At 39.1% G+C, this 26,478-nt stretch overlaps 1 protein-coding gene across 31 annotated transcripts in view; it reads right to left on the reverse strand.

Moving 5' to 3' along the window:
• The window catches only part of LOC103541579 (ATP-binding cassette sub-family A member 17-like), a 113,008-nt gene that overhangs the window by 64,801 nt on the left and 21,729 nt on the right, over window positions 1-26,478 (reverse strand). For 24 of the 31 annotated variants that reach the window (XM_070568697.1, XM_070568689.1, XM_070568703.1 and 21 more), the window contains 6 exons: window positions 22,335-22,462; window positions 20,964-21,123; window positions 19,206-19,465; window positions 14,808-14,924; window positions 13,766-13,883; window positions 3,506-3,679 (listed from right to left, as the gene is read on the reverse strand). In XM_070568697.1, coding sequence (XP_070424798.1) covers window positions 3,506-3,679; window positions 13,766-13,883; window positions 14,808-14,924; window positions 19,206-19,465; window positions 20,964-21,123; window positions 22,335-22,462 — 957 coding nt within the window. The remainder of the gene's footprint in view (window positions 1-3,505; window positions 3,680-13,765; window positions 13,884-14,807; window positions 14,925-19,205; window positions 19,466-20,963; window positions 21,124-22,334; window positions 22,463-26,478) is intronic. The other 7 variants (XM_070568710.1, XM_070568708.1, XM_070568712.1 and 4 more) reach the window with 1 other exon arrangement.

Raw genomic sequence — 26,478 nt, forward strand, 5'->3', positions numbered from 1 at the left:
TCAAAAATGTGAGGCATTTGCAAATCTGTTTTTACTTTCTTCTATTTCTGTTGGTTCTCATTCATGGTGATTTATTGCCTTACGTTTTTAATTACTTTTTACCATGTTGCTTATTGCCCTTGAAAAACTATTTTTGAGGATTCATCATGATATAGGATGAAAGTGCTTCTGCCAGGCACCTGAGTTGGGGCTCAGTCATTCCAGGACCACCTTAAATCAGTTCACTGCTTGAGGTTACCTGGACTACTCATGTAAGATGAACCTGGACTGCAAATCCACCAAAGAATTAGCTTGCAACAATTTCTCAGAGGGAATTTTTTCCTTTTGTTTTTCTTCTATGATATGGTCAGCACTGGAGCAACTTTCCCCAAGGTCCTCTCAGTTATTATGGGTTGGTGTATGGACACAGAGATACTCCCCTGATTCCTTCAAGAAAGCTCTTGCCTCAGTTGTTGGGAGTGCCGTGGTTGAGGGCTTTCAGTTATCAGCTTCCTCAGGGATATCTCAGCTGCAGAGTTGCCTAGCCCAAGATCATGCCCTATCTTGGATGGCCCCCATCCAGTGACCAATGGAGGCAGAGGAATAAGGCCCGGCCATTTCAGCCCAGTGCAGGATGCTCAGACAGGCCATTTTAGCTCATAACTCTTCAACGCTCTCAGAACCATATTGTAGCTCTGCCTAATTTTGTTTCAATCTCTTCCCTTCCACAGGTGTGGTCTCAAGGGTATTCCCTAATAAACATATTGCATACTAAACTCCATCTTAGAGTCTGTCATAGAGAACCTAACCTGTAACTATAGAATTTATTTCTGGGTCATATTTATCCTAAAGATATAGCCCTCTGGGGCCTAGATTAATGTGGGAAGGGTCTCATATTATGCTCTCCAACTAGGTGGAAACTTGGGCCTTGATGTCAAACTCCCTTGCCCTGAAAGGCCATCCAGATGGCAGCCCAACATTTTCCTGTTAGTAAATGACCTCTGAGAAAAAGTGGCTTTGGTGCACTGTTCACCTTTTGGGGTCACGAATTTACCTAAGGCTTTGACCTAGTGGTTCTTTACTATCATGTGTTAACTCTTTGATTTTCTTAAGGGATGTTCTTAGATTAAAAATCTATGCCATATTTTTCATTATTTTCAACAGGAAGGATGATCTGAATAATTTAGACACAATTGTTAGAAATGGAAGACTAGATAATTTTCCTTGTAACGACTCCTGAGGAAGCACTTCCCATTTTTCCCTCTCCATAGAGCATTGACTAGCGCACTTACCTGCCAGAAAGCCAAGGAGTCCTATTTGTTCATTCACTTAACAAATACATACTGGGTGCCTACATTTTATCAGATCCTAGTCTAGACACTGGTGACAGAGAGTGGGAAACAAAATAGACCAGATTCCTGCTCTCACAGTTTACTGTCACCAGATGGTAATCCCTCCTCCCTACTCCTCTGCTTTCCATGAGGAGGGATTTTCTCTAAATCTGCTAGCCTCTTGCCCCACAGTTTACTCTCCCCACAGAAGTAGAATGGTAAAGGCCTAAACCAGGGGAGGGGTGAAATTGTGTTCCTTTCTTCTTTTCTTTCCATTCCAGAACAGTGAAAGGCAGCTAACTGAGCCAGTGTATCTGGTTTGTTGCCTCAAACTTTGTCTCAGATGGATTGTCCCAAGGAGGAAACTGGGAGGTGGGGAGTCAGTAAGTCCACCTGATTCTCACTCTAAGCTACATCATCCAAATTAGTTATAAAATGGATATTTTGGTATTAATACAATGACATCTTTGTTTATTTCTCAATTGATTCAGAAATTAAGAGAGAAGAAGGGTGCTATTTATTGGGCCTCTTCAAAACTAAAAACAATCTAGTAAATAATAAACTAATAAATAAATCAATAAATGAGAGCCTTGAGTGACAAACCCAGCTGCTCCACAAACATGCAGGTCCTGATTTTAAGAAGAGGCCAAATGTTCCTGCCACACAACCAGAGAGTGGGCCCATTAACTCCTAACCCAGAGCTCTGATTCATGTGGTATAGTGATTCCTGCTCAAGATTAGAACTGAAAGCTCTGCATGAGACTTACTGAGAAAGTGAACAGAGGAATTTCATCCGTTCACTCACTATAAGGCCTGCAATCTGATTTGAGCAGATCGCTCAGATGAACAGGAAAATCTAATCCAGCAAAGGTAGGAAGATTCTAAATAAGAAATCTTGTCCTTGGATTTCTACCATTTCATCAATTACATCCTTAGAGACTCCTACCTCCTTATGATCATGTGCATCTGAATTTCCTTCATTTATAACAGTAGACACAGCACTTGTGAGCCATCCTGTGCCTTTCACGAAGGAACACTGATCATAAGCTCAATGAGGGCAGAGTGCTTTCAAATCAAGAGAATCTTAGTGTGGGAACAAATCTAAGAGTTCATCCAGTCCAACCACTTGCCCAATTCTCTCAACTTCCAACAGATAGGCTCCATAAAGTACCCATTCATTCACTAACATGTAAAAATCAGATATACCACTTTAAATCTACTTTTTCCCCAAGAATATTTGTAAATTGTGGTCTCATAATTGCTATGCTAAAAAAAGCCAACTCACTTTCAATAAATTTTGGTTAACTTAACATCCTTTATTAAATTTTAAGCACCTTCAACCCATTTAGACCATCCCAACTTAACAAAGAAATTCATTGGAAGATGATGTCTCTAATCAGGTCATTGGAAATTATCCCAATCTCAGTAAGGGGACCCACAAACTAGATCCAACTTATGACTCCTATTCCTGCTATCTTCTGCTAACCCAAGCTGTGCCATTTGGAGCTAGGACTCTGACGATAAAAGTTAACACTGAGCAATGAAGGCGCTTGCTGGAGTGTTCACAGCAGATCATCTCAGTACCATTTCCATTCAGGAAGTACTAAAACCTCACAGAGGTCAATGGGCCCTACATTTGGATTGACATGTTGGCTGCAGTCTTCTGCAATGACTGTAGATGTTCTGAGGAATTCTTCAAACTCCAGAAACATGAGGCAAATGAAAACTTGGGGTTGTACTTCCAACTGTGGAAGTTGTAAGGGAGCCAGAACACCTCTGATGGAAGGTCCCCTAAACCAACCTGTGAAAGAAGACCAACTCCGAAGGTTATAAGAATAAAATATGATATATGTAAATAGCACTCAATTATATGTAAAGTTCTAAAGTGTTATCTGAACTTCTAATCATAAATCTATGTATTTTATATCTATATAATTATATAGGCATATAATTTCCTAAATCAGTAATATGTTTTAGTTTTTCTCCCAAATTACATTGCAAGTTATATAGTATGACCCATATCTTACATTTCTTTAGTGTTCCTTATAGTATCTTCCATAGTTGTAAGCATATTGTAAATGCACAGAACACTGAATGAAATGTGCCAGTTATGTTTATTTGGAAATGAAGTTCAGCTTTGCCTTCAGCTATGGCAAAGCATCAAGGCAGTTTACCTTGGGAAAGGTAAGGCTCACCTCTTATCTCAAACCTGGAGATTAGTCGGACTCCCAGTGCCATGGCAACATTTGAGAAGAGACAAAAGGCAATCTTTTCGAAGTGGCTCCTCTGGGTGTAGGTGAAAGCAAGGTACAGGTAGGGGAGATAGGTGAAGAAGAAGATGATGCCTCCTGCGGCAGTTGCAACGTGGGCTGCAAATTCAGAGGGAAGAAACAAAGAATTTCATCAGTAATACCCAAAGAAGTATGACACAAGTCCCTTTCCACCACCATGGTAAGGAAAGTGTCTCTGCACCTGTCTCAGCATTTCAGGAGGGAAGCAATCTTTTTAAAGAAATTTTGATAGAAACCTTTTATAGTTGCACTTTCACTATGGAAAGACTAAGAGCATTTGTGGCACTTAAAAAAATGAGTCAATCCTTATATAAAGACACAAATGTCTAACTACCTAAAACTTCCTCTGTCTAAAACTACATTAATAATATCTCCTACAACAAAAGCTCTCTTCTTCAAAGATGAGTGGTAGATTGTATAGCATCTATTAAGCATTGCCTAGTACTGTGGTAAGCACTTTATATACAGTATCTTATTTAATCTTCATAACCTCGCTGTTTGACAGAGGAGGAAACCAAGGCTTAGCTACATTAAATAAATTTGCTCAATGTCATGGAGCTAGTAAATTATGGGTTAAAGATTCAAGGTTTTCCAGGCTCTAAGCACAGTGGTTCCAGATTTGGAGATAAGGCCAATCCTACTGAAGTCTGGGAGATGAACTCAAATTAAATGCAAACATTTGACTTCCAGGAAGATAAGAGAATAAGGATTGCATTTATACAAAAGAAAGAGCTACAGTTAAGGTACCAGGCAGCCCTCTGCTGAACCTGGCCACATGAACTATGGCTACCTTAGATCTTCTATAACTTCTCTGAATTTCAGTTTCTTCCTTTGTAAAAGGTGATAGTAATTGCTAAAGTTTACTAAGTCTTACTATATACCAAGTATTATTCTCAGCATTTTAAATGTAACATCCCATTTAATCCTCATAACTAAGTTATAAGTACTATTATTTTCCAAATTCACAGAAGGGGAAATGAATGTACAGAGTCTATTAATTTGTTCAAGGTCAGGGTTCACATTGAGATGCAAAAAACAACACTCTTAGGCCAGAGTAAGAGCTTTTGACCTCATTGAGGAGGGGATAAAGGCTGCTGTCCATTTGAGGGGAAGGAAAAGGTTTGAAATAGCTGTCTCAGAGAGATGTGGGACAAATGGATAAGGGAATGTGGTTGGATTGCAAGGCAGTGTCAGAGGACTCCATTTGAGGATAAGAGGCCCAAATGAAAAGACCAGTCCACACAGTGGAGAGTTTTTCTCCAGCCAAGTTTTGCTGCTCAGATGTAGGTGCAGAGTAGGCAGGGATCTGAGTTTAACCAGAGTTGAGGTTTTGCAATAAAAGTTCAATGGAACAACCCAATTACAAAATGGGCAGGGGACATGAACAGACATTTCTCCAAAGAAGATATACGGATGGCCAATAGACACATGAAAAGATGCTCATCATCACTAATCATCAGCGAAATGCAAATCAAAACTACACTAAGATATCACCTTACACCTGTTAGAATGGCAAAAATATCCAAAACCAAGAGTGACAAATGTTGGAGAGGCTGTGGAGAAAAGGGAACCCTCATACACTGTTGGTGGGAATGCAAACTGGTGCAGCCACTATGGAAAACAGTATGGAGATTCCTCAAAAAGTTAAGAATAGAAATACCTTATGACCCAGCCATCCCACTACTGGGTATCTATCCTAAGAACCTGAAATCAGCAATTCCAAAAGTTCCATGCACCCCTATGTTCATTGCAGCATTATTCACAATAGCCAAGTCATGGAACCAACCTAAGTGCCCAGCAACTGATGATTGGATAAAGAAGATGTGGTATATATATACAATGGAATACTACTCAGCCATAAAAAGGACAAAGTCCTCCCATTCACAACAACATGGATAGACCTTGAGGGTATTATGTTGAGTGAAATAAGCCAGACAGAGAAAGATGAACTCTGTATGACTCCACTCATAGGTGGTAGTTAACATATGGACAAAGAGAACTGATCGGTGGTTGCCAGGGGAAAGGGGGCTGGGGGGAGGGCACTAGGGGTGAAGTGGTGTACCTACAACATGACTAATAATGATGTACAACTGTAATTTCACAAGGATGTTAACTTTCACAGCCTTAATAAAATAAAAATTTTTTTTTTAATTTAAAAAAATTAAAAAATCAAAAAAAAAGTTCAATGGATAGCTGACAGGTGTAATTTAAAGGAGTTATCATAGTAATGAACCATGGGATCTGAGATGGGTAAAGAAGCAAGTGAGGCAAATGATGAGACAATGGATGGTGAAAAAAAATGATAAGGCCAATGGGTTAGAGGTCTTGATGGAGGTCAAAGAATTACTGGAGGAGGCAGATACAAGAAGAAAGGAGCTAAAAAGAGACAGTGGGAGTCAAGAATGGGATGTTTGGGGCTGAGATTCTGGCTACCTTCAATTATTGGTAAGGCTAAGGTTTAGGGGATGATTGTGGGAGCACGGGATCACTAATATGGAGTGGGGAGAAAAGATCATTGGAATGAGCAGGTCAAGGATCTAAGAGGAGATGGAGCTAGACCACCAACAATGGTCACAACAGTAGTTAGTGAGAGAAACACAGTGAGCCAGGAGCTAAAATTCTTCAGTGAATAAGGGGGAGCAACCAGGAGCCACAGATGATTTCAACAAAAAGTAGCACTTGGTTTAGTCAGCTGACACCCACTTCAAAGGGGCTGAGGTTTTTGAGCAAGAAAGGAAGAATGATTTGGAGGCAGAAATCAGGAGCAAGGCTACACCTTTGTACCTTTAGGCCTTGTGGTTGTCCAGGGTTAATGGATAAGTACCTTAGCAATCTTTAGTGATGACCAATGAGGTATTTTCTTGGGCATTGCTACAAATCATGGATTTTTACATAAATCATGGATTTTTGTATTTTAGATGTTTCAATCCATTGCAATCATTATTCTTTTTGATGCTCAAAATGTCTTATCTTAGGTGAATGGAAGCACCTTTAAGTTGGCTCTTTCATCCTTTAGACATTATCCCCATTGGTTTTGAGAGCTTCCTTGCGGTGGTACAAAATTTCCAATGTTCATATTATACTTTTCCTACCAAGATCTTGAATCAGCTATTTCTCCAAGGAGCTCTGGTTCCTCTTAGAGGCATTCAGAGGCCACAATCTGTGCACTAAAGGGTTTATTGCTAACGGGTTGTCATTGTTTTTAGGTCTTTTCAGTGGATATGGTGAGGAAATACATTTTTTAAAAAGAAAAACAGTGAGTTCATACTGATAATTCAAATTAATGTTTATGATTATAGGATTTTCCTTAACTTCTTGGGCATTTTTTCTGTATTTATTTTCTTTCTCAGAAAATCTTGGTTTCTAAGTTTTTTGCTTTATCTTCTGATATATCTGTATTAGTTTCAAAATAACAATACTACTACTACTACCAACAATAAGACTACTAAATACAGCTTAAGATGTCTTTAAAGTTCTTTCTACCTTTAAAATATTTCTCACAAAGGACATATAATTAAAATATTATGTTTTAAAGGCATTTGAAATAATTCTTTTCTTTGTGGTAATAAGCTCCCCACTTGAAAACATTTATTTCTGTTGGTTTTCAATTGTTACAAATTGCTTTTATAATTTCCTTTTTTTTTTTTTGGAGGAAGATAAGCCCTGAGCTAACATCTGCCACCAATCCTCCTCTTTTCGCTGAGGAAGACTGGCCCTGAGCTAACATCCATGCCCATCTTCCTCTACTTTATATGTGGGACGCCTATGGCAGCTTGGCTTGACAAGTGGTGCCATGTCTGCACCCAGGATCCAAACAGGCAAACCCTGGGCCGCCAAAGCGGAACGTGAGCACTTAACCACTGCACCACTGGGACAGTCCATATAATTTCCTTTTTTATTTAAATTTTTCCCAATCATTTACATGGTGGTGTAGGCAGAATACAGATTTCCCAGAGACGTCCAATCCTAATCCCTGAAACTTGTGACTATATTACTTTACATGGCAAAAGGGACTCTGTAGATGTGATTAAGTTAAGAATCTTGAGATGACGAGATTCTAAATTATCTGGCTGAGCCCAATGTAATCACAAGGGTCCTCATAAGGGGAGGTAGATGTGTCAGAGTAAGAGAGATATGATGGAAGCAGTTGTCAGAAAAATAGAGATTTGAAGACGATATGCTGCTGGCTTTGAAGACAGAGGAAGTGGCCATGAGCCAAAGAATGCAGGCATCTTCTAGAAGCTGGAAAAGGCAAAAGGAAGGATTCTCATTCTCCCTCAGTGTTTCCAGAAAGAACACAATCCTGATGATGCCTTGATTTTAGTCCAGAGAAACACACTTCAGACTTTGGCTATAAGATAATAAATATGTGTTGCTTTTAGCCACTAAGTATGTAGCAGGTCATCACAGCAGCAATAGGAAAGTAATACACGTGGTTTAGAAGTCAAAACTATACAATAATTAACATCTTAAACTTATAACAACCAAGTTTAAATAATACCACTTATCTTCAATATATACAAAGACTCTGCTCATATACAGCAGTGTTTCTCCCCCTTATATTGTTATTGTGACAGAGTCTGTCTTTGTATATTATGTGCCCATTAACATAGATTTATAAATAGTTTTATGCATTTGCCTTATAAATCATATAGGACAAAAGAGGAGCTACAAACCAAAAGTACAATAATACTGGCATTAGTTATCTTTACCAGTGGTCTTTATCTCTTCTTATGGCTTTGAGTTACTGTCTAGTGTCTTTTCATTTCAGCCTGAAGCATTTCTTGTAGGGCAGGGCTCCTGGTAATAAACTCTCTCAGGTTTTGTTTATCTGAAAAAGTCTTAATTTCTCCTTTCTTCTTGAGGGATAGTTTTGCTACATATAGAATTCTTGGTTGAGTTTTTTTTTCCCCTTCAAGATTTAAAATGTCATCTCACGATCTTCTGGACTCCATAGTTTCTGTAGAGAAATCAGCTGTTAGTCTTTTTGAGGATCATTTTTACGTGAGGAGTCTCTTCTCGCTTGCTGTTTTCAGAATGCTCTTCGTCTTTGGGTTTTGACAATTTGAACGATTCTTGGTGTGGATCTCTTTGATTTTATCCTGTTTGGAGTTCACTGAGCTTCTTGGGTTTGTGGATTCATGTCTTTCACCAAATATGGGTAAGTTTTCAACCATTGTTTCTTCAAATATTTTTCCTGCTTCTTTTCTCTCTCTTCTCATTCTGGAACTCCTATGATTTGTATGTTGGTATACTTGATGGTGTGCCACAGGTCTGTCAGGTTTTGTTCCAACAAGAAAAAGCCCAGGACAAAGATGGCTTCACTGTTGAATTCCATCAAACATTTAAAAATGAATTAACACCGGGGCTGGCCCCGTGGCCGAGTGGTTAAGTTCGCGCGCTCCGCTGCAGGCGGCCCAGTGTTTCGTTGGTTCGAATCCTGGGCGCGGACATGGCACTGCTCATCAAACCACACTGAGGCAGCGTCCCACATACCACAACTAGAAGAATCCACAACGAAGAATATACAACTATGTACCGGGGGGCGTTGGGGAGAAAAAGGAAATAATAAAATCTTTAAAAAAAAAAAAATTAAAAAAAAAAAAATGAATTAACACCAATCCTTCTCAAACTCTAGACATAAAAACCAATGGAATATAAAAGAATCTAGAAATAAACCCTCACATATATGATCAATTGATTTTCAGCAAGGGTGCCAAGACTAATTCAATGGAAGGACAGTCTTTCAATAAATGGTGCTGGGAAAACTAGATATCTACATGCAAAAGAATGAATTTGGACCCTTACCTTATACCATATACAAAAATTAACTCAAAATGGATCAAAGATCTAAATTTAAGAGATAAATTATAAGACTCTTAGAAGAAAACTTGGGGGAAAATCTTCACAACCTTGAATTTGGCAATGCTGTCTTAAGTATAACACCAAAAGCACAGGCATCAAAAGAAAAACTAGACTTCAACAAAATTAAAAACTTTTGTGTATCAAAGAATCAAGAAAGTAAAAAGACAACCCACAGAATGAGAGAAAATATTTGCAAATCATAAAGGATTAATATACAAAATACATAAAGAACTACAACTCAACATCAACAAAACAAACAATGCAATTAAAAAATAGTTAAAGGACTTGAAAAGACATTTCTCCAGAGAAATTGGAACCCTCATGTACTGCTGGTGGTCAGATAAAGTGGTGCAGCTGCTGTGGAAAACAGTTTGCTAATTCCTCAAAAGTTAAACAGAATTACCATATGACCCAGCAATTACACTCCTATGTGTATACCCAAAGGAACTGAAAACAGAGACTCAGATACTTGCACGTGAATGTTCATAGCAGCATTACTCACAATAACCAAAAGGTGGAAACAACTCAGTGTTCATCAACAGATGAATGGATAAAGAAAACGTGGTATATCCATACAATGGAATATTATTCAGCCATCATAAGGAATGAAGTGAAGTAGGACTCCAAGTGGCTATCCAGTTGTCCCAGCACCATTTGTAGAAGAGACTATTCTTTCCCTCACTGAACGGTCTTGGCAACTTTGTCAAAAATCAATTGGCCGTTAGGTGTATGGATTTATTTCTAGACTCTCAATTCTATTCCATTGGTCTGTATGTCCATCCTTCTGCCAGGACCATACTGTTTTGATCCCTGTAGCTTTATAGTAAGTTTGAAATCAGGAAATGTGAGGCCTCCAACTTTGTTCTTCTTTTTCAAAATTGTTTTGGCTTTTTAAGGCCCCTTGCAATTGCATATGAATTTTAGGATTATTTTGTCCATTTCTAAGAAAAAGGTACCTGGGATTTTAATAGGGATTGAATTCAATCTGTAGATCAGTTTGGGGAATACTGACATCTTAATAATATTAATTCTTCCAATCCTTGAACATGAGATGTCTTTCCATTGATTTAAGTCTTATTTGATTTCTTTCAGCAGTGTTTTGTAATTTTCAGTGTACAAGTCTTGGTCAGATTTATTCCTAGGTATTTTATTTTGGATGCTGTTTTAGTGGAAGTGTTTTCTTGATTTCCTTTTCAGGATGTTCATTGCTAGTGTATAGAAATAGAACTGATTTTTGTGCATTGATCTTATATCATGCAAATTTGCTGCATTCACTTATTAGCTCTAATAGTTTCTTTTGTGGATTCTTTAGAGCTTTCTGTATATGAGATCCTATCATCTTTGAGTAGAGATGGTTTTACTTCTTCTTCTCTAATTGCATGTCTTTAATTTCTTTTTCTTTCTAATTGCTCGAGCAGACTAGAACTTCTAGTATAATGTCAAATAGGAGAGGGGAAAGTGGGCATCCTTGTCTTGTTCCTGATCTTAGGGGAAAAACTTTAAATCTTTCACCACTGAATATGATGCTAGCTGTGGGGTTTTCATAAAGGCTCACTCTCAGGTTGAGGAAGTTCCTTCATGTCCTGGTTTGCTAAATGTTTTTATCATAAAAGATATTGGATTTCACTATCAATTGAGATGAATAAAACTATTCATTTTTTCCTTCATTCTATTACGTAGCGTATTACATTGAACACTTCATATGTTGATTCATTCTTGCATTCTTGGGATAAATCCCACTTGGTATAGTGTATAATCTTTTTAATATGCTGCTGGATTTAGTTTGCTAGTATTTTGTTGGGGATTTTTCCATCTATATTCATATGGGATATTGCTCTGCAGTTTTATTTTGATGACTTTTCTTGCTTTAGTATCAAGGTAATGCTGGCCCATAGAATGAGTCAGGAATATTTGTGTTTTTATTTTTTACATTTTTTATTTATTCTTTTTTTTTTTTTTGCAGACGATTAGGACAGAGCTGACATCTGCTGCCAATCTTCCTCTTTTTTTGCTGAGGAAGACTGGCCCTGAGCTAACATCTGTGTACATCTCCCCCTACTTTTTATATGTGGGACGCCTGCCACAGCATGGCTTGACAAGCAGTGCATAGGTCCGCACCCAGGATCCAAACCAATGGACCTTAGGCCACCAAAGTGGAATGTGCAAATTAACTGCTGTGCCACCGGGCTGGCCCTTGTGTTTTTATTTTTGAATTGTAAAGTTTCTTTTATTTATTCTGGATACAAGTCCCTTATGATGTATATTACTTGCAGATGTTTTCTCCCAGTCTGTGGGTTGTCTTTCCACTGTCTTGATGGTATACTCTGAAGCACAAAAGTTTTTACTATTGATGAGGTCCAACTTATCAATCTTCTCTTTTATCACTTATGCTTTGGGTGTCATATCTAAGAAATCACTGTCTAATCCAAGATCACGAAGATTTACGCCTGTATTTTCTTTTAAAAGTTTTATAGTTTTTATATATAAAAGTTTTATATAAAAGTTTTTATATAAAAGTTTTATAGCTCTTACATTTAGGTTTGAGCTAATTTGTGTGTATGATGTGATGTAGAGGTCCAACTTCATTCTTTTGTACGTGGATGTCCAGTTGTTCCAGCACCATTTGTTGAAAAGACTATTCTTTGCCTATTGAGTTGTCTTGACCTCTTTGTCAAAAATCAGTTGATCATAAACTTTGCTTTCAGTGGTATACTTTTGCTTTCACTTGGCACTCTTCCCTGCTATTTGCTTCCCTCTCTCGTCCTGATTTATTGTGCTTTTGACCTCATTGTTTTTGTCTTTTATTTCCAGCCGTGTGCTCATTTCTTGTACTTGACTGCAAGTTCAACTTGTCAGGTTTCAACTTTTAGCATTCCTTTAGCCCTGGGTTTCAGGCATCCTTTGATACTCATGCTCCAAGCTCCCCACATAACTCTCTTATTTGACCATCACCCCTGCCATGCTTACCCTAAAGCTATAGAGGGGGAAGTGGGAAATTAGGTATAGAGTTCAAATCAGAAGTCAATGTCCAGGCCCATTCACCCCTCAAAGAATCCATCCCCATCTTGTCAGAGCCAATATTTGCCAGGGCCCACATGTTAGAATATGCTATTTGACGTAAAATATTCACAAATGTAAATAATAAACTGCCAGGCTCCTTGATTTTTGCCCAAGTTCTCTTGAACCTTCTCTTTTTTTTCTTATCATCAACTGCTGGACCTGTCCTCCATTAATGTTTCTGCCTATACTTCTCTAGGTTGAACCACAATTCAATTCTTCTGCACTCTGACTTTGACTCCACTTCGTATTATTTTTGCCCCTTGTGGTTCATCAATTCTACCAATAGTTTTAGAGTTAACACCCCTCTTGACAGAATCAAATTCCCAGGAATTCCTCTCTTACTATGGTATTTTAGAAGCCACCTTACTGTTATTCCCCAGCTTCACAATCAAGACCTAGAAAATTGGGGCTGGCCCCGTGGCCAAGTGGTTAAGTTCGTGTGCTCCGCTGCAGGCGGCGCAGTGTTTCGTTGGTTCGAATCTTGGGTGCGGACATGGCACTGCTCATCAAACCACGCTGAGGCAGCGTCCCACATGCCACAACTAGAAGGACCCACAACGAAGAATATACAACTATGTACTGGGGGGCTTTGGGGAGAAAAAGGAAAAAAATAAAATCTTAAAAAAAAAAAAACAAAACTCTTCCTACCTTAAAAAAAAAAAAAAGACCTAGAAAATTATCTGCCTGGATGTCTTACCCCTCATTTCTTTCCAAATTGGGACTTACTTTCATCCATTTGAAATGATATTTAGAAGCCAAATAAAGCTTTAAAACACACAAATATGGAGGGGCTGGACCTGTGGCCTAGTGGGTAAGTTCAGTGTGCTCAGCTTTGGTGGCCTAGGTTCAGTTCCTGGGCGCCGAACTATGCCACTTCTCAGCAGCCACACTATGGTGGTAACCCACATACAAAATAGAGGAAGCTTGGCACAGATGTTAGCTGAGGGCAAATCTTCCTTAAGCCAAAATAGGAAGATTGGCAACGGATGTTAGCTCAGGGCAAATCTTCTTCACAAAACAAACAAAAAAACGACCACCAACAACAAAAATACACATATGGAGATGTTTCTATATGTGTTTAATGGGGAATAGAATTATTCCATTGCTAAAATAACCATAAAAGTGATAACTTGGCCATGGATAAATAATAATTAATGCCATAAGTAATGGGAATAGCAATGCTACCAGAGAAAGGAGTCATAAACACACTCCCTGACAGAAAATTGCATCAGGACTCACCTTTTCGGAAGAATGTGCTGACCATGAATGCAAATAAAATTGTAGCAATGGCAAAACACATTAGAAAAATAAATATCAAACTAGGGTCACTGTTTCTGAACACTGCCACATTTTTTACCTACAAAATAATCACAGGTGCACATAATTTTTACATGGAAAAACGAGAAGATGGCATAAAACACCCTTAAAACAATGCAGAAATATAAAAAAATTATCTTAAACTAAACAATATATATAGATTTTTAAGGCAGACCTTTGATTCAGCTTCCATTACTAGCTACAAATTATGCTCTGTACATGTATCTTTTTTAAGGAAAGCATAAGTTTGAATTCAATTTTTGACCCAATGTGAATTTTTTTTCTTTAATAAGGGAATTTATCCCATTTGTTATTATCATTATTACAGACAATTTTAGAATTCCTTTTGTATTTTATGGTCTCCTTTTTTTAGTTTTCTGGCCATTTTTTTTGTGTTATATATTTTTCTATATAGTCTGATTTTCTCCCCTTCCTTTGTCGAAATTGCCCCATTTTGGTAATTTAGAAGGTAAATTTTCACATACCCAAATAGCAAGCTATAATTTAGTCATTAAATGCAAGTTAGCAATTCGGAACACCAAATTCCATTGACAGGATAGAAGGAAAAATTAACAAGATACCATGGGCATAAAAGAATGTTCTTATGTTTTACAATAACTATTTTCAACTATTTATAGAGTATAAAATTTGTAATGTTTTAAAATTTATAAAATAATCTTTTGGAATTCCACTTTGCTAATGAAATTAACCACACTCATGTCCAGTACTTGAAGACCAGGGAACTGAAGGGAGGGCAAAGCTCTCCTGGATCCTAAAGTTTAAATGCTTAATCCCCCCAAATTTTAGCAAATACCACCACAAATCAACCTGCAGTTTTCCAAGTGTTCGATAATAATTGTGTTTTCATCATCTATTGAATCTCAGCACCACCACCCACATTACACCAGATTTCTTTCCCATCTCTTCATAGCTTAGGATATCATGAAGGATGAGAGAGACGTACCTTTGTACAGAAGAGAATGGTCATGAAAGAAACAACAATGAAGGAAGAAATGAAGAAAATGATGAACCAAGCAACCCAGTGTTGCCAGTTGACCAGTCCCATTGCACACATGTACTCCTAGAAAAAGACAAAGAACCAGACATTACATATTCGAGTACTCAGCTCCAACTGGTCTGCTTTAGCTGTCTATTACGGAAACCCCGGCAGACTGGGATGAAGGGTCATACGTGTGTCCTGGGGAGAGGTGGCTGGTTGGGGCGATGGAGACTGAGTGGGTTGGAAAGAGACCTACAAACCAGTGAGTGGCATTTATCTGATCTAGATATGGTGGAGATAGTTAAAATTGTTCTTCTTTTGCAATGGTAAGTATACTGTTAGTTCATTCATTTATTGAATGCCTACCATAAGTGAATGGTTTCTATGGCCCTGAGGATAGAATCTAAACTCCTTGGTATCCTATGCTGTAATCACACAAAACTTCCTGCAATTCACTGAACATGCCATGATCTCTACGCCTGTTTTTCCTTCTTACACATGTTGTTCCGACTCTTTTTCTCTTCACCTAGCAAAATCCTACTTGATTTTCAAAACCTAGTTCAAGAGTTACCTGCTCTGTGAAACCTTCTCTGGTCAGCTTTCCCATCCTCCACATAGTCATAACATCTATACATTCCATTACCTTAGCACTGGGGATTCTTTTGTAACATTTGGCTTTATTGCCATGAATCACATGAGGGAAAAGACTGTGTCATTTATATCCATATCTCTAATGCACATGCCTGGAAAATATAAGTCACTTAATAAATGTTTGATAAGTGAATAAATGCAAAGCACTGTGCTAAGTACCACGCAAGAAAAGTGAAAAATATAAAAGGCAGAGCTACTGCCTTCCAAAAGTTCACAACTAGTACTGGAGATACATATATAATAATACATAGATAACACATAGATGACAACGCTGTCTACTCCACACTCTAAGTACAGGGATAGCCTTTTTAAGATAGGAACTGGTAGTAGGTTGATGAATCAAAAACAAGTTGGTTAAAGCAGGGAACCACAAAAATGATACACACATAACTTACAATTTTATTTTCACTTATAACATATAAATGTATAATATGTGCCAGTATTCTGACATCAGAGCACAAACTCTTCTCTTGATCCTCATTCTAGGATCACAGTCTTGAAAGTGAACCGAGGATATAAATACAGGTGTGAAGCAACCTAGTATAGACTCTGTTTGGGTTTTTATAATTTTTTCCCCAAATTTTACAGCAGTTTCACCCACATGAAATTTATAACATGTTTCTTAGAGAGCTGCCTTACTGAATCTTTCCAAAACAGTCAACTAAACTTTCAAAGGCAACTCCATTCCATTTCATCCATTTACATAATATTTAATTAAGTTAAAAATTATTAGAACAAGTACAGGTACAAAGAGATTTAGGAACAAACTCTGATAAGCATAGAACTCAGCAGATGAGAGGAGATAAGCCTCCGTGTACTAGAGGAAAGCTTACTAGCTGCAGTGTGCTAAGAGCTCCAATCAGAAAGCTTTACAGAGGTGATGGAGTGTCAGTTAATTTGGGAACTGATTACATGGAGATCAGTTAAGAAAGCTCCATCTATACTATGGAGGTGGAAACAAAATATTTTGGGAAGATGGATGAATTTAGAAAGGCTTCCTGAAGGAGGTGAACTGCAATATGAATTTTCAAGTGGAGGGCATTCCAGAGCAGCCCACCTACAGGAGGAATAGTTTCTAGCATCTATTTGAGGAACAGAAAAAGGACCTATTCAACTAGAGAGAAGAGCTTATGCTAGGGTCAGAGAAGAGGTCCAGGCGGCTTCTAAATTAAAGATAATCCATTTTAATCCTGTTTACCATTTACATAGTCAGAACAGACCAAAAATAGATCTAAGTAGTGACTAGCTCTCAGAATCCTGGTTGTATTCTGTATTCAGAGAAGAAAGTGACGCCAGTTGCTCCCTCCTCCTCCCAATTCTCCCACTTTGGTCCCAGGGACAAACACTGTCAGGGCATTCTCCCTTAGAGAACAGATCCCATATTAATGAGTCCTCCTGGAATATAACTTACCTGCTCCTGGGTCCTTACCAACGAAGAGTTGAAAGGCTTGGGTTGAGTCTCAGGCTATTATCTGAATAGAAAGGAAGAGCCAACCCCATCGATCCTATCAGCCTCCAAGGCTAAAGGCTTTTCTAGAACTCCCCAGTGGACTACCTTTTCCAGACAATTTGTCCAGCAGAAATAGAGCGTATTTCTCTCTGGCATATTTCATCTAAGATTCCACTTGGAAAAGCTGAGCTTAATTATCAGAAATCTGTTTTACTTTGCTTAGGGAGAGATATTCTTCATCTGAGAATACAAACTGTTTTTTGTTTTTTGGTCGTACTGTCCTGTATAAAGTCATCTTGACGTTATTAATCTCTCTGTGCCTCAGTCTACCTCCTCTGCTAAAAAAGAACAGTAGTAGTAGTTATCTCATAGAATTGTGCATCAGTCAGGGTCCCTAAAGGAAACAGATACTATGCTCAAATCAGAATAATTTGAGGAGAGCTTGTTTATAATATGCCTCATTACAAGTGCGTGCACAGGGATGGGAAAGCCTACAGGACAGTGCAGAAACCTAGGGTTAGTGGTTACAGAGTTATTACCACCCTTGGGCCCAAGGGTGAGAAGTAAGAGAGGTTACCAGAACCCAGGAAGGGAAAGAGTCTTGTAGAGCAAGGTACATTTGGAAAACAGTGACCTTCAGCTAAGGGACAAATCGAGCCCAAATATGACCTGTAGGGAGAGGGCCTGGGGATCAGGGGGAAAACCCTGATCTCAGCCTCCTACTTCCTTCCTCTGAGGTCCTGCCAGGCTCCCTCCAGTGGGAGCACGTTTTGGAATGCCTGCAGGTCAGCTTTCAGGGCAGAGAGCAAGGCGGAGAACAGTGAAGAGTGGATCTGGAAGGCCAAACATAGCGCAAGCTGCTAGGAGGGTGAAATGAATTAAAGGCCCAACAGTGTTTCAGAGAGTGCCCAGCATGTGGAAAGCACTACGTTCAAGTACTGTTAAGTCAGCTAACAACAGCATATTTATGTCATTTTGTTTTAGTTGGATTTTGTTTCTTGAAATATTCTAATTTCTTTCTTTTAAAAGGAGAAGTGATCATACTCACATTTATTATTACAACTGCCATGTTTGGTCTTCTTCTATCTTGTTTAATATTATGCTCTCTCTTCTGTCTGCTTTTTTGTGATTTCTTTTGTTTTCTCTTTTGGTATATGGACTACATTTTTTAAAATTTTCTCCAGTGTTTTAGAAGTTATATGTCCTACTTTTAAATACTTTTAAATTGGTGGTTATTTTTAAGTTTTTAAAAAGTGTTCTTTAACTTATATTTGTCCAGAGCAGACTCAAGCACGACATGGGAAATACATGAATAATTCAACAACCCAAGTGCAAACATTTCCCTCCACCAATTTGTTGCTGAGACAATTTAACAAACAGGAAAGAGAAATCTCCCTCCTACATCTGGGCACTAAAACGGAATTCCAACAACACACCAGAAGCTTCTAGTTTCCTAGGGGTTTTTCAGTTGGTGCAGAGCCAGGTGGAAAGGCCTGCCAGCTAGGCCACTGTCCCACTATCATCCATCGCAGCAGAAAGCCAGTTCCCCCTGCCTTTCCACCATGTTAACGTACTCCCACAGGCAGCCTCACCAGGCAGCATCAGTTAGACTGTTCCTTACGACTGAATACACAAGAAGACAGAGCAAACCAGACATCATTGGTAAGGCCACGCATGGCTAGGGAGACACTGGCAGTCTATTTTAATATATAGTCATAAGAATCAATAAAAGGAGAAGAAAAGCAAAGAGTGAGATGATTTTTTTAAAAGAGCAAAAAGTGAGGAGAGAAGTAACAGGAGAGAGTAGGGAAACATGGGAGAACAGAAAGTAGAGTAACAGCAGGACCAACCTTGTCTTAAGTTGTCTCTTCCTAGAGAACACTTCCTGTCTACCTTACAGCAAAATGAGAGGGAGTTAATTTTGGATGATTATTCCCCTCCTGTGTGTTTATCAGTTAACCATTCCACAAGCATTTCTGAGCACCTGCCATGTGTGAGGCAGTGTGCTAGAATCGGGAACCACTAGGCTGGACATTCTCAATGCAAAGATTCATGTCATAACAACTGATGATGCACCTAAGTTGCAAGCAGCTTAAAACGATGAAAGAACATTCAAGTTTCAACTCACCTTGGAGGTTGCTCTGATACCTAAGCAACCTCTTACCTGCCTTGGCCTCATTCCTATTCTGGTCATTTTTCATTAGCAGCCTTCATACTTTCCTGTGCTGGGAGAGGCATACATCTGATGTAGATGGAGTTACCTTCAGTTTTCTCTCTTTCTCCAGAACAATGGAATTGATGATGATGAGCTCACTGCAAATGAAACTGAGCAGCAGGAAAAGAGGGAACTCATTCTGAAGGACCAGGAAGAAGTTGTCCTGGACATAGGCTCCATGCGGGAATCTCTTCACAAGCACACTGAGATTCTCAAACATCTTGGTCATCACATTGTGAGCATGGTACTGCATGATGGCTTTATCCACAGCATGCTGGATGGCCAGAAAGCCTTCTTTGTTGTATCCTGCATGAGAAAACAGTGGATATCAAGCATCAGAGATTAAGAAAGACTGAAGATGCAAAACAATTGATAATTCAGATGGATCATGGTTAGCCATTCATAAAGACATACAGACAGGGGTAGGAAAGGCATCCCTATAGTCCACATGCTACAATATGGACAAAAGAGCAGAAAGTCACAGTGGAATCCCTGTGGCTGAGTGATGGCATATTTTATTAGAAAATAGGGTAAAGAAGTCCTGGACAGACCTAACAAGGGATATCCAATACAACAATCTTCCAGGGTGGGGCCACATCTTCTCCCCTAAGTACTCAGGCTTCAGGGAAACAGTGCCTGTTCTGAAGTTTTGATCATCCAGCACATACAAGATGGTTAAATTCAAAGCACTCAGGAGACACAGCCCCTCTTACCTGCTGTGACCTGTCTCTGAGTTGTCACTACTGTAGTCTGAGGGTTATGGTCACTGTTTGCTGTCAAGCCTCAAAAGCAGTCTTTACCATAAGCAACCCTTGTTTCAATATAGCATAGGTGGTGTGCTGAGGTCAGTTTGGAGAAAATTAGGTTGAAAGGCAAAGATCCCTGGTTTTGGGATCTTCTAAGAGACAATGGCCCCACCTCCAAGCAAGGGTTACCAGCCCTCCATACAGGCAGAGCTCGGGTGGGGTATGTCGGCATTGTAGTATAGGTGACTAAGGTCTTCTGATGGTCTAGACCTAGGCAGACCCCTACATCTGTCAGGATGAAAAAGGGAGGAACAAATTGTTGATGATAAAACTCTGGGAACTATTACATATTCTTGATTGTATATAGGAGAATTTCCACCATAGAACTACTGATATCTTTTCTAGAATCACACGAAACTATAAACCCTTGGACTTGGATTTCCACTTGGTGGGCTTGCAGGCCCAAGGCTTCAAGTCAATTGTGTGGTCAATCTACAACAAGGTGCAGACTGTCAGCTTAATTTTCTAAGAGCAGTTAGTTCCCTACAGGGTGGTCACTATAAGCCCCTCATAAAGAAGGAGACTAAAAATTTACAGTGAAGTGCAGAGTGAGTCCCTCAGGAGAGGTTCATGGGCCTCAGTCAGGAAAATGACTCTTATTGTAATGGAAACAGGACAAGCAGGTCTCTTGTGTGGTCCCACTACTTACTCGTAGTCTGCAGAAAGTTAAAGGCATATATACATCTTTATAAACAGAAAAGTTAATACCTACAGAAACATAAAGAAGGGACTTGTACTTCTTGTTCCTGTAAAATGCTTCCATCTTTCCCTTAAACAATTCAATGTCATTACAAAATCAAATGCATAACTTCTGGTTTAACTTACTCTAGAATGTAAGCATTTTACTGAATGCCACTCTAAATGTAACTCCTTCAACCTCTTCTGAAATGTTAGTTTAGCAAGTGTTCAGACAGTAAAAACAACAAAAATGGCATCACAAATACATGCGGCAGGATGAAAGTGGCCTTGTTCATGGTAACACACATAGGCTTCCTCACCGGGGGATCCCCCATCCGAATAGTCAAAGTTCCGGGGTTCTGGGCTTGGATTAGGAGGATAAAGAAAGGATGTGCTCCAGCCTTTTACATCATCTTGGAATATTGCCATCGAGACTTGAAAATTCCTCTGAATGCTACTGAAGCGCAAGTAATACTTAACCTATGAAATATAAAGAGAAAACAAATTCGGTCGTGAGATCCTGAAACTCAGAAAAGGCACAGGACAGAGCAAAGGTGTGCTTGACATCAGCTGTGACTGGAGTAAAGGCACCCACACTGGCAGATGTCCCTCTGAGGGGCACACTGCAGCAGTGGTCTTCCCTGCATTCTGCTGCAACCTTCCCAGGAAAAAGACAAGGGCCTCCTAAGCCCCCTTCAGGAAGGGAGAGCTGCAGAATAGTTCTGAGCATGGGCTCTGGAGCCAGACCACCCAGATCCAAACCCAAAATCCAAATCTCCTACTGAACAGCCATGGCACTTTGGGCAAGTTCTTAATCTTCTTGCCTCAGTTTCCTCATCAGTAAAATGCAGGTGATGTTAACAGTACCTACCTCAGAGGCACTGTAGGATCAAGTGAGATGGTCCCTGCAATGTGTCTGGCATTAGTAATTGCTTGCAAACTGTTGCTGCTTATTTTATTAACATATCTGTCTCCATCTACCAACATCTCATGCAAGTTCTAACAATTAATCATTAGATAGATTGTGTAGCACAAAAAAAAGCTATGTATTAGTGGTTTTCCCATCCCAAAACAGAAACCAAATATTCCTATGTTTAAAATACTGCCTTTCCTTAAACAAACAAGATCTGAACTACCAGGTCTGAAATCTGTGAGATTAGTAATAATGACAACAATAACTAATCCTTCTGGAAAATGTTTCTGTTCCCCAGGCTCTGTTCTAACCACTTTATAGCCCAAAACTCATTTAATCCTCACAAAAGCTCTCTGAGTTAGGAACTATATTATTAATCCCACTACACTGATAAGGAAACTGAGGCCCAAAAATGTTAGTAGCTGTCCCAAGGTTAGACAGCTAGTAAGTTCAGAGCTGGGATTCAAGTCTATGGAGTCTGGCATTGGAGCTTGCTTCTGTAATCAAGCAACTGAACAAATGCCATCCTCTACTCTCAGGATGGAGGCTTGCTCTGAACAAGTCTTCTCTTTAAAAGAATCTGAAAACTGGAAGGGACCTCAAAGTCCAAGTTGTAAGATGTGGAATCAGGAGCATTCTCTTATCTCCTCCAGAAGTAAGACGACAGTCAGCTAACACAGAGGAAAGAGATGGGCAGCTCACGTAAAAAAACTCCTTAATGAACTCATGCTCCAGGCTGGGTAGCACGATAAGCTTGTTATGGAAAAGACGTTCTTACCTCAAGTGGCAAAGGTTCCTTGCTGTCACTGAAACTATGATCAAAAACAATTCCAGCCAATGCATAGAAAGCTTTGGGATCCTCGATTATGAAACGTTCAAATGAAGGTACGGAAGAATAGCCTAAAACTACAGAGGGAAATATCTAATCAGTGAGTGGCTGGTGGGAAGGCAAATGCTGCCCAACCACCCCCTTTCTACCTAAGGAGATATGGGACTGCCAGCTTCTCACCTAAGGCGTGGCAAACCTCATTCACTCACTCATTCATTCTGCAAACACACGAGCACATACAAGATGCCCGGAGCTATGTGAGGCAGTGGGAATACAAAGTCAAATGCTAATGGTCTAAATTTCTGTGTGGTTCTGAGAGCTCTTGTGTTCCAGTTCTTCCTAGCTAGGCAGCACTTAGGGCTACAGTCGAGGGGACACAATAATTGCCCATGTTAATGAGGAAATATCTCCCGCTCCATTTCAGCCTTCTCCTCACAGTTATAACAAACAAAAGCGGAAAACAAAATCACAAAGAAATTCAGCTGCTTTGATGAGAGAAATAATTTCTACATCAACTGCCCTTACATTTGACTGATGATTTAACACAGGATCCTCCTTGAAAATAATTCTTCCTCAGAACTTTGAAGGTGTTACTCCATAATTTAGCATGCACTGTTGCTGAATGTAATGCCTAATTCTTTTGTAGGTAACCAGTTTTCCTTCTTTGAAAGCATGTAGGATTTCTGTTCCTTTATCCCTGGGTTCAGAAACATCACTAATTTGTGTCCAAGTTTGCCCTCTTTTGTTTTCCTGCTGGGAACTAGTGAGCTTGTTCAATCTGAAACGCAGGTGTTCTTTCAGAAATCTTTTCCATATTGCTTTGCTGTTCTCCCAAGTTGTCTCCTTTTCTTCCTTCTAGAAATCCCAGTAGATGAAGGTGGGACTTCCAGATCTGGTCTCCATGTCTATTACCTTGTCTTTCATATTTTCCATTTCTTTGTCCTTTTGCTTTACATCTCAGCGGTTTCCTTGACTTTATCATCTAGATCACCACTCGGACTTCAAACATGTCTATTCTACTACTTCCATGAAAGTTATTTTGATAATCATTTTTAATTTCCAAGTCCCCTTTCAGTTTCTGTCATTGTTTCCTTTTCATAGGAGTCTGGTTTTGCTTTGGAGTGGCAATATTTTCTCAGCTGTCTCTGAGAATACTAAGGAGAATTTTTTACGAACTAGATCTGAAAAAAATAGTGTATGCACATGGTAAAAGATTCGAATGATACTAAAAGTTAAATGCTGAAGAGTCATTCACCTACCACAGGTCCCCAATTTCCCCATCATGACACAATCTTTGTAAGCCAATTTTTTTGTATGTTAAAAAAAAATATATATGGGGCCAGCCCAGTGGCGCAGCGGTTAAGTGCGCACGTTCCACTTTGGTGGCCCGGGGTTTGCTGGTTCCGATCCCGGGTGCAGACATGGCACCGCGTGGCAAGCCATGCTGTGGCAGGTGTCCCACATATAAAGTAGAGGAAGATGGGCACAGATGTTAGCTCAGGGCCAACCTTCCTCAGCAAAAAGAGGAGGATTGGCAGCAGTTAGCTCAGGGCTAATCTTCCTCCAAAAAAAAAAGTCTATGACTTATACTTCTCGCTATGATGGAGTAACAGAGACTGAATTTACCCTCCTACCATAAATAACAAGGAAATTGGACAAAAAAACTGAATCAAGTTTTTCAGACCATGGACAATAAGTAGCACAGCATTATGATTCTTGAGATTCAAGGTGATGACTAAGATTACCCTGGATTTCTGTCTGGAGGCACATTTCAGACCACAGAACAGGGCGGGGAATCCCATGCAGAACACAGCCATGCAGCTAAGCTGACAGACAGGGATTAGTGTTCAAAGAGTCTGAAGTGGCTGAAAGTTGCAGGGCAGAGTTCCTAAGAGTAGAAGACTATGGAGAGAAATACCCCTAGAAATCAGCACAGAGGACCCCTTTAAAGAATACTAAGACATACCCCGCCTGGATGACCAGGGAGGTACGAACTAAATGGTGCCCTGAGCCTACCTAAGACCAGGAGGCAAGTTCTGACCAGCCAGTGTGGAGAGTCCTTGGTGATCACTTGAGGTACTCAGAAGAGAACCTAGAAGAATCACATCTTAGTAGTGGGATAAATTATCTTTAAAGTAAAAGCTGTTCTACATCTTCCCCCGCAAAAAGGTTGAAAGCTAATCTTGAAAGGCTTGTTGATGAAACTGAACTTTAACTTTCTACCAGAAAAAAAGCCCATTCATTAAACAAGAACAATCACTTGATCCACAACATTTGAGATTTGATCTTGGTTTCAAGTTGCATGATCAAGACTTAAATTCTTTCTCTTCTTTCTTCAGCATTATTTCCGTGATGTCCTAAGACAGATGCTAGCAGTTCCTGGACTATAGACTTTCCAGTTAAAGTTTGAATTGAACAACGAGGGCCATGTCTCTTAACCTCTCTTCCATATTTTGTCTTTTTCTTTCTGTGAGTTGCATTCTCCAACTTTTCTTCAGATCCATCTTTCAGTTCACTAGTTTTATGTTCAGCTGAGTTTTACATTTTGATTATTTTTCATTTCTAGAAATTGTTTCATTTTTTCCCCCTCAAATCTGCTAGGTGACTCTTTATAGTGACATGCTATCTACAAATACTTTCCGGGTGTCTTTCATTTCTTTAAATCTAGTAAACATAGTGACTTTATAATGTGAGACTAACAATTCCACGATCTGAAACCTTTCTAGTTCTGTTTTTACTGTCTGTCTCAGTCCAAGTCTCACTCCATAGTATAAGAGGTTTTCTGTTTTTGGACAACCAGGTGATGTGAATTGGAGCTACAGATCTCAAGGATGGGAGCCCCTGCTGCTGTGCTCAGTTCTGAGGCAACTTTCCTTGCAGTCCCTCAGGAGTGGGATTGAGGCACGTTTTCTTCTGGCTCAACCTTACACTAAGGGTATAGGCATTTGGAGTTCCAGCTTTATGGGGAGATGGTCTCCCATGAGACATCCCACCTGGAATTGGCCTTGACTTTTTCTTCTTTCCCTCTGTGCCTTACAAGGCTATGAAAACTACAGCTCAGTTTCCCCTAGTATGATGTATGTTTCATCAATAGCAGTTGAGGGACTCCATTGGCTTCTTTGGGTTCTTTCTTTCACCTAGATTTTTTATTTAGGAAAATATCTAAGACTATGGAAATATGTTAACGACATAGTAAATAAAAAGCAGACTACAAAATAGTTTACACAAAATGATCCTATTTCTGTTTATTTACGTGGTTAGAAAAAGTGCAGGAAGGGTGTACACCAACATTTTAAATAGCACTTATATCTGGATGATAGGGTTATGAGTTAATTTTCCTTTTTTTCCTATATATGGGGTTTATTATTATTATCTTTTTTTTGGTTCTTTTGTTTCCTTAGCCTTATTTGGTTTCTTTTTATTTTATTTTATTTTAACTTTTTATTATGATTATGATAGTCTACAACCTTGTGAAATTTCAGTTGTACATTATTGTTAGTCATGTTGCACCACTTCACCCTTTGTGCCCTCCCCCCAACCCCCACCTTTCCCCTGGTAACCACCAATCACTTCTCTTTGTCTATCTGTTTAACTTCCACCTATGAGTGGAGTCATACAGAGTTCGTTTTTCTCTATCGGGCTTATTTCACTTAACATAATACCCTCAAGGTCCATCCATGTTGTTGTGAATGGGACGACTTTATCCTTTTAATGGCTGAGTAATATTCCATTGTATATATATATATATATATATTAGGTTCTTTTTAAACACACACACACACACACATGCACACACATTTGGTTAAATTGTGAAAAATAGCATACATACTGGAAGGTATACAAAACACAAATGTTCTATTTATGAACAGTTATGAAATTAACATCCAAGTAATTACTTCTTAGATCAAGAAATAAAATATTTTTACCCTAGATTTTTTTGTCTGATAGTTCCTTACTACCTAGCTAGTTCTTTAATGTTTTCAAGAACATGTTTTTAATATTTATCCAACATTTGTTTTTCAACAGGAGGGTTGGTCCAAATAACCTAGTCTGTCATATTACCAGAAATGGAACAGCAATAATCTCTTTCCCA

This window comes from Equus przewalskii, chromosome 12, assembly GCF_037783145.1.
Source record: "Equus przewalskii isolate Varuska chromosome 12, EquPr2, whole genome shotgun sequence".
Lineage (NCBI taxonomy): Eukaryota > Metazoa > Chordata > Mammalia > Perissodactyla > Equidae > Equus > Equus przewalskii.